General features: G+C 33.1%; 1 protein-coding gene across 1 annotated transcript; it reads left to right on the top strand.

Annotated features, from left to right (window-relative positions):
• The first annotated feature begins 6813 nt into the window (after window positions 1–6813).
• LOC111044664 (MDS1 and EVI1 complex locus protein EVI1-B) lies at window positions 6814–15496 on the top strand. Its single transcript, XM_022329869.2, has 5 exons — window positions 6814–8372; window positions 9661–9925; window positions 10917–11658; window positions 12707–12820; window positions 14876–15496. The coding sequence occupies exons 1-5, from the start codon at window positions 8337–8339 to the stop codon at window positions 14997–14999; spliced, it is 1281 nt and encodes a 426-aa protein (XP_022185561.2). The 5' UTR covers window positions 6814–8336; the 3' UTR covers window positions 15000–15496.
• Window positions 15497–15817: the final 321 nt, after the last annotated feature.

Below are 15817 nucleotides of genomic sequence, written 5' to 3'. Positions count from 1 at the left end.
TATTGTGTGTTCTTCTTATATCCTGTATATAGGCCTAGAAGTTGGACAAAGTTGGTTTATTTTTATTGAACAATAATTAGTCGAAATAGCAGTATAGTATAATAAGTAGGTGATAATTTATTTACTATCCTGATTTACATAGAAAAAAGAATTGCTGAAGAAAGGTCTTGCGGAGACTCCTTTCTATTAATAATGAACGTAATTATTATCGCCGACATAGAATGGTGACTCCTTATCAGAGCTGATATAATTAGTTTTTAAATTAGTAGGTACTTAATTTCAGTTCAAAATACCTACTCCTGAACTGAAATAATACAGATTAATTCTTTTATCGTTTAGAAAGCCAACTGAACAAAATAGCCCTGAAATGAGAACTTGAATTTCCTACTCTCTCATTTTTTATTTCCCAAGAGGTTCACCATCACGAGTTTCACCATCAAGATTCGTGAATTACAGGACTGATCCATCGAAGGTACCTAGAATACATGGATTGTAGGGTATATTGGATTCATCTATCTCAACTTCATCTATCATTATATTGATTTGAAATATGAAAATGACACATGGTTTTTTTTAAGTTTCAGAAGATAAGTCAATATAAGCAGCATACGATATACAGCAACATAAGCAAGGTTTTAGACATACTTATATGAAAATTCGGAAAGGGAACAGTTTTAGGCTAGGCGTGCTGGTCCTTTTCTGATCAAGTATTTGATTTGTGTATTGTGAAAGGTAAATAAATACATAAATATGAATTAGAAATGCACAAACGACACCTGCCTCTCACTTTAAAATTTTTATCTATTATTTTTCCAATCGAATTGCATATGAAGCTAGTAGATGTGATGCATTACCCTCTGAGTGCTCTCAACCATGGACGGCCAGTCTGACATATCAAACACTCGAGAAGAGGGATTACCTCAAGGATTTAGATCACCTCTGATAGACTGGACGGGTATCCGACAAAAGATTGAACCCTGAATCCAAATCCATCTCAACACTCTGAATGCAGCCAACACTTGCTCGTCAATGTAGCGTGAATGCAGGCGGTCGGATTAGCCAATATTGTTCTATTCACTTTTGACAACTATCAACTAGATCCTGTAAAGAGGGTGGGGGTTAACCGAGAAAGAAATAGAGTGAGAGAGAGTAAAAGTGTGTGTGTGTGTGTGAGAGAGATAGAAGAGAGAGTGAGAGAGAATGGAGAGAGTAAGAAAGAGTGAGAGAGTGCCTGATGGACAAATGACAGGAGAGAGAACATTTTGGAAGGCAGTGAGAGAGTGGGCGAGTGAGAAAGAATGAGTGAATAAATGATTGTTTGACAGGGAGAAAAAGAGAAGGAGTACGTAAGAGGAAGAGAGAGTGAGCATGAGAGGGAGAGAGAAAAAAGCATGATAAGGAAAGAGAGAGATTGAGCATGATGTCACCCCAACCATTTGCAAGGTGGTGACATGACGTCCGCTAACTTTTAATACAAGGGGACGCACCCCACAATTTTATTTTGTTTGCAATCAGCTGACTCAATAAAGATTTCTCCCATACGCTTCCTGCCTCAACAATGGCTGGAACGATTACTGCAGATTGTTATCAGTGTTTTATCTTTATCACTTATCCAGACGGAGTTGGAGAGCTGAACACCTGTATCGTACAAGATAAGATTTTGGAAATGAATAAATTAGTTTGGGATGAAGTGGTTGAAATATTGTAGAATATGATTAGTTTGGCATGACGGTTGTTGATGATTTTTATTGTTAACAGCGGAGAAATAAGTTAATGTATATGAAGTTTATGGATGAAACCCAAATTTCTGGAAGGTCTACTGTACTGTGAAAAAACTATAGACGCTACTGAGATGGATGGCCGAAGAGCCATCAAGGGTACGCACCCCCAGAATGTATTGTCAACTTGATGAATATAAAACGATAGTGTTAAATCTGAAGAAATTTATTTTGAGAAAAACACAAACATGGTTTGACATCTATACAGTGTGTTCATAATTATGTGTAAGCATAACAATTTACTGATGACGTTTCATACAACTGTATGAAAATAATGAGGAGTTTCATGATAACTAGATTCATTTACAGAGTTTGCAGGTCCATATAGTTTCACAGTTGAGTTGTTCATTGCTTTAGAACTAAAACTTCGTAGAGGAAGAGGACTACAACTATAGTGATATTAATTGGATAGAGCAAACAATGCAATAGTTGGAGAAGAAAAAACATGTGATCGCCCAAAACTTCTTCTATTTCCCAATTTTGTCTCAAATTGTCCAAATATTTAGTAGGTTATGCTGAAAAGCAAAAGAAAATTAGTTTTCAAATATTTTCAAGATTTTTGATTGGCTACAGGAATAACAGTAAGCTCTGCATTAAGAGAGGGAAGCTTTTCAGCCATTAGAGAAATTTAGAATAGACTAATCTACTCAAATGTTCCAGGAGCGATTTACGAATATTTCATTCGGGTAAATATATAAAGAACTACTTGAAGAAAACTATTAGGGTTAGCAGCCCAGTAAAAGTTTCAAGGGCCTTGGCATACATGACGTTCTATTTTAATTTAATATTATTTGACGTAGGCCTATTACGATTTGACGTATAGTTCATGACAGTAAACAACCCAATGACGTTTTCTATTATTTTTATAGCATAGAGTTCTGCATACCCTGATAGAATTGAAAGTTCATTGATCATACAGTGCAAGTGTTACGGTATTTTCATCTCCATCGCCTGACTGGTTGTTTAACCTCTATCATCTATCTAACAGGTATTTCATGATTATAATCATCAATATTAATCATATCTAGTAGTTATCATTCATTATATTCAGTATCCAAACTCATGCCTTGCATACTTTTCTTGGTATTAAACAACATCAAACTATTAAACTATGGCATCAAACGCGTTATTTCTTATTATACTGCGTTCCATACAAAAAATCCATTTTCCTGTTTCTATGTTCTGTTATGAGAAGCTGAATGATAATTCAAAAGATTCTCTATAAAAATTGAATATTCATCAATATTTCTCTCAATATATCTTCTTTTTAATATATCCATCTATCTGCTTCTGTGTTCTGTTATGAGAAGCTGAATGATAATTCAAGAGATTCTCTATAAAAATTAAATATTCATCAATCTATATAAATAAGCCAGCTCTAAAGATTTTTATTGAGAACAACGATGCAAATACTAAAATATTGATTCTCTCCACGCACTATCCTGACCTGAGGAGGAATGTGAAAGAAAATGCACTTGCAATTAGGTTAAGCTATTATTGGCCACTTTTTAAAAATGAAATATCTTTCTGAATAATGTATATTTTTAGGAAATTTTTCTCTTATTTATTTAGTTATTTATTTATTTACATTGTGTACAAATACTTAACATCAGGAAAGGCACAACAGGCTCATGCCCAAAACTGTCCCATTTCCAATTTATACTATACTGTCCAAATCAAAATGTTGGTTATGTCACTTTCACTTTTCAAAATACAATTTACACTCTTTAATACTCAGATAAACGAGCAAATTCTGAATCTAATAGATACTATTAGAATCTGAAATTAAAAAATCTAGAACAGTAAGTAAATAATTATTCAAAAAGTCTAAATTTTGAATGAAACTAGAAATTTTTGAGCTAAAAACTTCTCACTTTATAGAAAACTAGTCTTATTCCAATCAACAATACCATGAATAATTTATCCTCGGAATTCCATGAATTTATTATCTCTTACTGGGTTTGAAATGATCTTTCCCAAAAATTCAAACTTTAGGTGCTCATATCTCAATAATTAATACTCGGGGAAAAAAATTAGGTGAAATAAGGTGCGATTGACTTGGAAGGACTTGAAAAGTGAGATGTTTTCAGTTGTATAATTTCATCTATCTACCTTGGTTTTCATCAACTGATGGAACGGAGTGATTGTTGCACCATTACTATTCTTTCAATAGCGTAGCAATACCGATGCAAGAGTCACGTGTCTACAAGCGGCACACGTGCAAGACACGTGGCAATCCAGCTTGACTCCTCTTGTCGCTCTGTAAAAGAGATACAATAATATTATGAGTGCTCTTGGGGTAAATGATCCGGCTAGTATGAATTCCGCCTCATTGTTTGTTTTTATAATTTTTTTCGAAAACATTGAGGAAAAGGTATTATTGATTATATAGACCCTAACCTAAAACATTGTACAAATGTGCTCTAGACTTGAGACAATTCCCGAGACAAATAGGCCACTATAATTTAGTAAAACATGTTTTTTCAAGACAATATCATACATCAGCATCTCAAAAATTGATTGAATTATGCAATAAAAGACTCTACACACATAAAAAATGTGTGTAGATAAAAACAAAAAACAGAATCTTGAGGCATACAAGAAATATGCTCAATAATGTTGAAACAAACATGTTAAAGAAATTTTATTCGCTGTTTCTGAGTTATAGAACTAAAAAATGGTCAAAATCTCAACTTATTATGGAAACTTCATCAAATCAGGGCTTGATAATAAATGAATCAGCTTCCAGATACAACCCGCAAAAAAAGATAACATTTTAATGTGGATCTCACTTTTCATTCGGACTGTACATAGTATCATTGTATCATTGCACAATACAAGGCTGATGTACAAAGAACTATTTTCATTAAATATGGTTTTATAATGGAAGGGTGTCACATCGTCTACAATATTTCTAGGGGATGAACCTCACCGCTGTGGCCAAGGGGTGGTGGGTGACTGAACAGGGGGTGGATATGAAGAATATGTTGGTGGTTGTTGAATAGGAGTGGGGGTGATATGAGCCTGTGCGGTCCATACAAGTGTAGACGTTATTTCAACCAACTAGTTTTTTCAACAGTTCGTCGGTTAACGATTCAACTGCTTTCTCTCACTTGCAAAAGCCGACTCTTTCTATCAATTTCAAGTAAAAATTTACTATATTAGCTCTTCAATAATAAAACATGTTACATCTTCTTGGCGTTCATACTTTTTACGCCACGAACACGCATATTTCACTTTTCATCAGCTGATGCTACGCTTATTAATGTACAGAAGCAGTAATATACAGTTATAATAAGCATAGCATCAGCTGATGAAGAGAAAAATGAGCGTGTTCGTGACGCATAAGCCTGTTCGCACATTTATGGAATGGAGTTATGATTATATTTCATGTCAACTCATACTTATCGTTTAATCAGGACAGAGAGATATTATGTTATCCTATCTATCTTGAATAATATTTTAGTTGTCAATCTTGCAAATAATAATAATGAGTTGAAACTTGTGGTTGTTGAATAAATTAATCAGTTATATGCACGTTGAATTTTCAAGTACATATGATATACTAGCTAAAAAAACTGTCAACGTCAACGAAAAACAGTTAAATCTCGTTGACGTCAACGACCCATCACATGCAAGGTGCATCCCTTACTTGAATGAGAGTGATTGCGGCCAAGATTTCACGGTAGGGGAGTTTTTGGTTTTGGCAAAAGTTAGCAGGGGTTGAATCAAACCCCCTGAACTATAGACTGATTACCCCCTCCACACTAATAGTCACTACAAACTAATATATAATGACCCGACAATGGTGATACAGGAACACTTTACTCGCGATCTGTGGTGTGGTTGGCACGTGCCTTATAGGAAGTAACAGGTTGATAGTGTTACCAGTTTAGGAAAACAGTTGATTCTTCAAAATTGTTCTCTTCAATTGAATGTTTTTAAGGAATTAGACAACTGATTTTGTAAAACTGTAATAAATATATTTGTAACAGGTGCATATTAATCCAAAATTTAGAAAAACAGTTGCGATTTAAACGTTTTATTGAGATCAGGTGTTTGTAGCTGTATGACGATTTTCAACGCATCTGTGGAGGATAGACTCCTCAGGAGAGCTCAACATTACTATTACTTCGAGGTGAGTTTATATATATTATAGTTTTATTCTTAATTTATTGTAAGATTATTCACTATTTCTACTCAATTGTCTATTTCAAATGCTTTATGGAATAGGGAATATCCCACTTTATTCTTCAGCAGATAAAAGGTGGTTAGCCTATTTTGAAAAGTCTATTTCACGTATTAGCCTAATTTATCTATTTATTTACATAAATAAAAATATAATAATACTGCTACCAAATGTGGAAACCATTCATCACATATCAATTTTTTCCTTTCTAATCCAAGAAATAATAATTTATAGAAATTATTTTATCTGTATATAGAAGTTGCTTCATAACGTTATGTTATTATGATTCAGAGGCCCGGGTTCAAATCCCGGCCCGGGCAAGATATTTATCTCGGGCCTCTCCCGTGTTTCGGATGGACACGTTAATCCGTCGGTCCCGGCTGCCTAAAAAGCAGTCGTTATGTCATGTCAGAGACCCTGAAATTGATCAGTTGCGACCTGAAAACTCTGACACTAGACCTGAGCCAGCCAGGTCACTCGATATTATTATTATTATTATTATTAACGTTATGTACTTCATTCAGAACCGCAGGTGTCCACTAGTGCATTCTGACTCATCTTACATTCAATTTATAGGCTACGATATTTTTTGGATGGAGTTTTTTCAAAGTTGATTCAAATAAATGTGAATAACGTTCGCTGACTACCAATAGAGGGTTATATGGATATGTCAATAATTAAAAACAATCAATATATTATATTCCAATGTTACCCTGTATCTTATAATGATCATAGAATCCTTCATCAGCAAAGATGACCAACATGTTGATTAGTTCTTTCTTAATCTTAACTTTCAATTCATTCCCAGTCCCAGTACATGCCTTCAAATGTAGGTACTTGCAATGAATTCATCAATTTCAAACGTGCGAATCTCAGCACTCTTCATTACTACTTTCTCACTAGTAGGATGCACCGTGTGTCATCTCTTAAGTTTTGCCTGCTTCTAGTATTATGCGAGTGAACCGCCTTCGTTTATGCGTGTGAGTTAATTTATCTCTATTCGTATCGAAAAATCAGAGTGCTCCATATATACAGTACTTCATATATATGGCAACACCTCGTATATACAAGCTTGGTAGTGGAAGAATTTTTTAATCTTTAAAATTGGACTTAAAATTAGTACGACTACTTCCAACGTTACTCTAATTGCCCATTTTGGCATTCTGAATATCTGTACCGCCTGGGTTGAACTACCCTAAAACACAAATCCGTATGACAGTGACAGAAGAGAATGCAACGGAACGAAAAACACAGTTCCAAGAGCTCTATCATTCAAAAAACTAGGAATTCAAGCTTCTCAGAACAAAGATTTGCTTTTCAAATAGTCTAATGAGCTCTTTTTTGATTGTCATGTTTTTCAGTCATAGTAAAAATTTATATTACGGTAATTGTTTTGTTGAGAGTGATGATTCGGGCTTGTTCTAGGTTAATTTATTCGAAGGAGAAAGTGAGACATGTCAGGACCTACTGCTTCCTGATATTTTTTTCTCATTCTTATAACTTGATAGTACACAAATCAAAAACCTTTGAAAAATATCACCAGTAATTTTTTTTAAGTAACTCGCACAGCCTTGAGGCTTTTTAAATTTGCTAATTTAAAATTTTTGAAACATATCATTTCAAATTCATTAAATTTTGAGGAATTGCTTGATAGTTCTGATGAAATAAAGAAATTTTTTCAGAAAAAATCAATTATTGAAAAGTTATTCCATTTTTCCTGAGATTTTTTTTATTATAAGTAGGCCTTTACAAATAGAAAATCTTTTAAAAATACCACCATTAAAAAGTTTTTCCAGCCTGTTGCACAGCCTTTCCTAACCAGCACGAAGCAACTTTCAAAATTTTACGTGATAACAGAGTCGGCTCAAGTGGTCATCCTATCACTCTTATCTCTTATACTATCTACTTAACTCTTATCTTAATTATACGATAAGCGATAAGATAACAGTACGATCACAACAAAGTCAACCGCTTCCCTAAACTAGACTTTGAAAGAGTAAGACAAGCTTCTCCTACATAAAATTTATTCAGCGATTTTAGCATTCAATCCTACCTCGGAGTAAAGAAATATAAATGGAGAGTGTTTTCTTCTTCTGTAATCGTACATTCTCCAATTCTTCAATAAGTTATGTGACGTCTTATTTTCAGGGAAATTGTCCAAGCATGTTTCCCATCATACCTCAGACTTATACCAGCAAGTCACTGCCTCCATTGGGTCAGCCCTACTCAAGTGGTGTTTTCATAGATATCTGCACCACTAAAGAAAGTGCACCACTGAAGAGAGAGATGGAAGCAGTCGGTGTCGGAATAATAGCATCGCAAGATATCCCATCAGGATCGGCGACAAAGGAATAGAGCTCTCTCAAATCATGAGGAACTGTGGAGGCGATGATAATCAGAATAAGGTAAGAAAATATTTAGATATTGGGTGAATGAATATTAAGACAGTAGAAATTATTTAAATAGAAGGAACCAATTGCTCTTGACTCAACTGCATTTTTCCTTTACATTATCTTGAAAGTCTCTCCTTCTAAAATGAAAAAAATTAATGTAAAAAATATATTTAGATATTAGGTGAATGAAAATTGAGACAGTAGAAATTATTTAAATAGAAGGACTCAATTGCTCTTGACTCAACTGCATTTTTCCTTTACATTAACTTGAAAGTCTCTCCTTCTAAAATTAAATAAAATTAATGTAAAAAATATATTTAGATATTAGGTGAATGAATATTGAGACAGTAGAAATTATTTAAATAGAAGGACTCAATTGCTCTTGACTCAGCTGCATTTTTCCTTTCCATTACCTTGAAAGTCTCTCCTTCTTAAATGAGAAATACATGCTAATATGTATTTCAATTAGGGTACCTACTAAAACTTATATTTGAATCCACTATATTGATAAAATTGATTGAGCTCAGAGAATATATTTATGCCTATTCTCGATAATTGACAGAGGAACTAGGTAAATCGATTTAAATTTAATGTAATATTTGCTCGATGTAACTTGGCTGATATTATAGAATATTATATGAGCGTGCTAAATTCGACTTGCAAGTTATTTAAAACTTTCTATGATGCTCGACCTATTTATTGTCCAGTGTACAGTCATTATACACGGTATAAATTACATTGTTGCTTGCGAAATGTAATCTAGCTCTGATTCTTAAATATATTTTTTGGATCCAACCCAACCCCTACTTTTGCACTCTTATTCAATTCTTTTGCTCTTTTACTTTTGGTCAACCTAGAGTGCCCCAAAAATTTAAAATTTTTGGTTTCTATTCCAGTTGTCTGCAATTTCTGTCAAAACTAGTCATCGGGCAAAAGAAAATCAATCTTGCCTTTTTTTAGCTAGGTATATTTCGGAAGAAATGACATCAAATACAATCCTTTATCTTCAAGTAATACTGAGATACTTCTAAAGTTTTCCCAAAATTTGACTCGTTTTGGAAGAATTGAAATTTTAAAGAATTTTAGTTTTTAAATTTTAAGCAACTACATCTTCCGATTGTCATCAACTTCATTTTTGAAATCCTTGATAATTTTGTCCTATATAACCTGAGACCTAGCAGACCTCTCCAACACAAATAGTCTTTCGCGTTTATTTCATGAATGCAAAGCCTGACATTTGTTCAAAACATTCAAATTTCAATTCTATCATTTATCTCTTTATTTTTTACAACACTTTCAGACAACCACCACAGTATCTCTGCACAAGGATGGTCACTTGCGACAGGATACCGAAGATAAAGATTGTTACAAATGGATTCAAAGCATGGCATTGGCTGATGATTGTCAAAGCTACAATGTTCAGCTCAGAAAATGTTGTGGGAGTGAAAGTGTGAGGCTCGTTGTCACCCAGCCGCTCAAAAAAGGAGAGAAACTGTTGATGTGGTTCTCAGATGAAATTCTGTCCTTATTGATGATGCCATTCCTCACTCCAGTTAACATTCAAGGTAAGTCAAACACTCTTATCCACATATAAATGATTACAAAATTCAAACCAATCTGAGTCATAGGAGATATTGAATTTTTACTTTCTCCAATACCAAGGCTGTTCGTAAATGAAATTATAAAGTTATAAGAGGTTTCATGAATTATAATAAAGAGGTGTCATGATATGAGCAGAAATACTCATTAGATACTCTGGTGTACAAAGTTTGAAATACTGTTAAAAAATTTACAATATTATAGATCGACAGTGTTTTTATTCTCATTATTATCATAAAAGTGATCGAATTTATTTCTCTCTCCAGAAATGTTCTGCTTTGAATTATAGGCTTTTAAGATTCCCAAAATTTCTCAATTTTCCGAGAATCCACAAATGAATAGAATCAGAAGAATCCATCTATTAAAAGTAAAGCTAAACACAATTCTTTATTGATTCATACAATAAGTAGATCATCAAAATTATAGGGAGAGAAGAAATAAGGTAACCTTGTGCTATTCCCCTCTCAAATTTAGATAAGGTTACACATAGTCCGAAATAGGTTTGTAAAATGTATTATGCCTATGAATAATAAATCAAGTTGATTATTTACAAGCTACAATATTGTTTTTAAATGTGGTTCTAATTTATTCAAATTATTATTTCAGTTTCAACTAGGTATCTGAAGTTTTATTTTTAGAAAGGATCTCTCTTTCTAGTTCACAATAACAAAATAGGTTTTGTCTGCTTCAATGATACGCAATCAACAGTAGGCTGTGTTGTGCCAACTCTCTGTCTACTAAAGTTGGTGTTGTGGAACGCTATGAATTATTACTACTTCATTTTATTCTTACATTCGTATACGGTACTCAACTAAATTTTCATACTAACTTTTTTAATTGGTATTGGCATTCTATATGTTTAAACAATGTACCGGTACCTATTCTTCATCGCCATGAAAACGTGTGTGTTTGTGTAAAGCTTTAATTTTATGTGAATTTCAAATTTCAATGTTTCAGGCGAGAAAAACTACCGATGCCATCTCTGCAGGAAGACATTTGAATATCCCAACCCTTTGAAAATCCATATCATGCTGGGATGTTTCTCCAATGGAAATGGCCTATGGAGGAGACTCAGTGACGCCTTGAAATCTGATCCTTCAAAACTAGAAGGCACACCTGAAACTGGCCCAAAAACTCCTAAAATTGGCCCCACTTTCAAATTCAGTTTGAAACCAACATCACCAGCTTCCACTGTTACCTCAAATCGACTAAAAGAATGTTTAGCGAAGAGGGCTTTGGTGAAAGGATTGAAGTCACCCTCACCAAGTTTAACCACTACCTCCAATCCTTCCCCTGATCATTGTTCCCAAGAGCGACTGAATGAAGTTAGGCCATCCTCTGAACCTTTGAGACATTCTGCTTTCAAACCTTATCTAAATAGCATTTCCAGCAACCAACAACCAATAAATCAGGAGCAAAAATGGCACACAGATGCCCTAAGATTGGGCCCTACCTTATCATCCAGTGATGTTTTCTTCACTCATGCTTTCCCGCTCTTTCCCCCTCCCACCAACTCTCAAGTCACGTGTTCCTCGTTGCCAAACATGGCGGATATGAAGGAAAGCAGTAAAATGCTGATTCAGCAAGCGGTCGACATGGAAACGTTGGTCAGTAGCCTTGGGAGGTCGAAGCAGGGTCACCTCTGCATCTATTGTGGCAAGGTCTACTCCAGGAAATACGGGCTGAAGATTCATATAAGGTAATAAAATATACTTTTCTACCAAATTAATTTGTATTCAATAGATGAATACTTTGGGTACTTCTGGAGATTGTGCATTGTGTGTGAGCAAAGGAATAATATGTGTTAGTGAGAAAAGGAAGATCGTTGCTCTTCAACCTGCTCCCTTGCAGTCTTTGAGGGGCCAGAGGTCATAGCTATTATTATAATTTTTTAAAATGATAAATTAGTCATATAATTCTTTTAAATAATTATTATCAAGCAGTAAATTATAACTTGGGTTATGCCAATCTAGGAATAGATAAAAATTGAAACAATGAACATAAATGCCCAATTTTAGCAAATAGATATATAAATATAGAATATTAGCTTACAAAAATTTCTTAAAATTTTTCAGTTCGACAACCAAGTTGGATTTTGAATTTTAAAGAATTGTCCAAAAAATTTTATTCGTTTAATAGCGTACTTAAAGAGTGACAAATCTATAATTTTTAGTGAACCTCTATTTATCTTATTCATTACCGTATATTATTTGTACTTGAAAAATGGCAATTGATAATATCATCAATACTAAAGGCCTAGACAATATCAAGGAAATCCAATAATTATTATTCATTGTTAACTATACATTATTAATCCTTATTCATTGAACATTCTTTAATCAATCATATTCATTTTCATTTAATTTCTACTTGAAAAAGACATTCTAAGTCGAAGTATGTTGTAAGAAATAAAGAAATAAATTGAAACAAGGGTATTTTGATTTTTCAATTTTTTACTTAGGTACGACGTACAAGTAGCTTGTAGAGTACCTTACCGCTATCAACCTACGAACTTATAAATATGAATTCTATTTTCATTGAGTTTTTTTTATTGAGAATTGAGATTTAAGTGCAAAGGCCTTTCTCTCTTTCAAGATCATAAACTTGAACTATAGGCTATTTTTATCACGGTATTTACCTACAAGTATAATCTGTTCACTGTTACAGTTGCAGAGCATCTGAGTCTTTTATGGAATTTGTCATCAGATCCTTCATAATATATTAATTTTTGATCTCCACTTTTGCAGGACCCACACCGGATTCAAGCCTCTCAAGTGCAAATACTGTTCAAGGCCGTTTGGTGACCCAAGTAATCTCAATAAACATGTGCGACTGCATGCCGAAGGAGAAACTAAGTACAAGTAAGTTGAAAATATTCATATCTATATTCAAATAAATCAATATAAATAAGGCGCTATCAACAGTCTATTCAGAGGTGCTGCCAGAAAAGTCGGTCGTGGGTTTGTATCCAACCAAGCACGTTTTTTGGTATTGTTGTTTGTGAATGCCATAATAATTTTGTATAATTACCCAATCATTAGTGGACATCAAAATGCTAATGTGAACATCATCCAGAAGGAAAGTAGCAGCCTAATGAACTGATTAACTTGCAATTTTACATGAAGATTCTGAATTCACCAAGGATGGTCATAGGCCTATTTTCATTGTTATTAATCGATTAATAATAATTTTATAATGAAAGCGATGTTATTCAATTTGTGATTCTGAGTTTATGCAACTATAAAGCCCAACCAAACAAGGCATATACTCCAAGTGAATACATAGCTTAGTTAATGGCGTGCGCGGTTCATGGATCAAAGTTTGTGGATTCGAGACCTATCAAACTCATTTTTTAAAATAAATTTTCAACACTTATAAAGATTAATATCGGGGCACCGAGCTTCGCTCGTTATTAATTTATTTATTGATAATTAAAACACAATTCATTAAATTGATTGTAGAAGGACTAATATTTTATATTATGGGGAAGGCCATGTTTCTATTTTACAGCTGGCTATACTGTAAGTCAGTGAATTTCGGGGATGGGATATTTTGATTTTCCACGAATGCACTTGATCACTCACTTTTAGGCTATATCCCAGACGACGAAAGTCTCAGCATTTTTTCCAAGGATGAATTATCCTTTTAATGTTCTTCAGCGAGTTTTCCCAGGGATGAGACTTAGTGCAATCGAATTTTTATATCATAAACCAAGGTACCAGTACTATGTTCCAAATTTCGTGAAAATCGTTAGAGCCGTTTTTGAGATCCGTTGGACATAAATTGCCGTGCTACCAATTTCTCCTAAATCGGTTGGATAGCAAATTTTCACCTATTAACCTAAGGAAGGTTATCGGCTCCAACATAATAGATTCTTGGTAAACTATGAATGGATCTATCGCCTATGAATGAGAAATCCAGTTTTCAGAGCAAATGAACTCATAATCTTCAGAAGAATTTTGGCAATACACTACACAAATACACAAAGAACAATATCTTACATGCTTAAGCATCTAAAGTCACTACAAGCTAAATACTTATCCAATTTATATAGTTGAAAAAAAATGGCTACAGGCTTGTATACACAAGAAACAAATTATAGACAAAATAGAATACTATAAACTGTTTAAAACTCAATTTAAAACATTATAAATTTCAATTAAACAGAAAAATATTCAGAGAGCACAAAACACTTTCCATAGCCAGCCACCATTTTTAGAGAGAAGGAGGAAGCCTAGCTACAAGGAACAGAGCAAAGCTTTGTAGACACCTCAAACCAGTGTCGACGTTACGGACACGTCACCAAAAAATTATAAATTACAAGTTTAGAATTCACATTTTATATTTGTTCTCAATAAAACTTTATTTTGAAACTGTTATTTTAAATTTTTTATATCCTCTATATTATCTGTTAATTCTGTTAACTCTGTTTACAGAGTTTGTTTTTTCAGTGATACCATTGAACATGCAACACAATCATTTACGATAAATTCTCAGTCAAAAAGTTGTCCGTATATCGATGACTCTGATATTTACTATAAAGTTTTATAGATCTCGAATTGAAGATTCAATTCCAATCGAGAAAAAATGTAATATTACAAAATAACCACATAACCAGATATAAAAATATATACAGAAATTTCTCTTATTGAAATGAACTGAGAAATTTATCCGATTCTTTAGAAATTATTGTTATTTTTGAATTAAAAAAACTTTGGAGCATACTCTCTCTAAGAGCATAGAACACCGAAATACATTGTTCATTATCATTATTTGAACTATATAGGCCTATTGTAAAAGCATAGAGTTATACTCATATTCTAGGGAACCATCATTTCAGATACGGTAACTCTAAAATTCCTTTTCTTCTCAAGGATTTTTGATAGTAATTGATTTAAACCAATTTTCTTTTCCAGGTGTGATCAATGCGGCAAAGTATTGGTAAGGAGAAGAGACTTGGAGAGGCACATGAAATCCAGACATCAACTAGACTGTGATGAGCTTGAAGATCTCAGGATATCGCAAGACGTCAACTGTTGAGTGTTTGAAGAGAATCGTGATTGAATGAATTGAAATAATACCTACTTCGACTATGAAGTTGCAATGATATCATCCGATTTCTAGTCGTATTCATAAGGGTGATGAATATAATAGCAGATAAAAATACTGTATATCTTGTAAACCTAATGGATAAATAAATGGATATTATAAGTAAATCTCGATGTCTTAATTGCTTGAAGATTAAAATGTGATATAACAGTGAAAGACTTAACTCATACGGCTTCATAATTTTGTAAAATAATATTATTCATATAGACTAGAGGATTCTAACTTTAATTGTATACGGTACCTACTATTTTGCAACTATATTGTATTATAACATATTGTAATTTTGTTCTTGCTAAGAGAAAAATGATGATAGATCATATTTTTATAATTTATGCCAATGCTCATTGTAAAGAAAGTTGAATAGAATTTTTGAATATTAAAAAGAATTATCATAATTATATCATACTAATAAAAATTATTTTTGAAAATGTGTGCTTTGGTCTTTATTATATTATTTTTATCTTATATTGATATATATTGGAGTTAATTCAACTTATCAACAGATTCTGTCTGTACTTATTTGATTTCCTGGATTTTTATTTGCAAAAGCTTTATATGATTGTAGAAAGTAAATAGAAAATGAATTTATTATTGAATTCCTATAATATATGAAAAGGATTCTATTATTATCAGCTCCCAACCCAAAAAAATCTATTAAATTGTATCAGTAATATCCTTTAAATAGTTTACCGTATGCCTTTCCATGCTAAACTGTGTGCATTGTCAATATATTTTATAATTTTCCTAAA

Source organism: Nilaparvata lugens, chromosome 11 (genome assembly GCF_014356525.2).
Source record: "Nilaparvata lugens isolate BPH chromosome 11, ASM1435652v1, whole genome shotgun sequence".
Classification (NCBI taxonomy): Eukaryota; Metazoa; Arthropoda; class Insecta; order Hemiptera; family Delphacidae; genus Nilaparvata; species Nilaparvata lugens.
The sequence above is the reverse complement of the archived record's forward strand: the minus strand, read 5'-3'. Positions and strand labels throughout refer to the sequence as shown.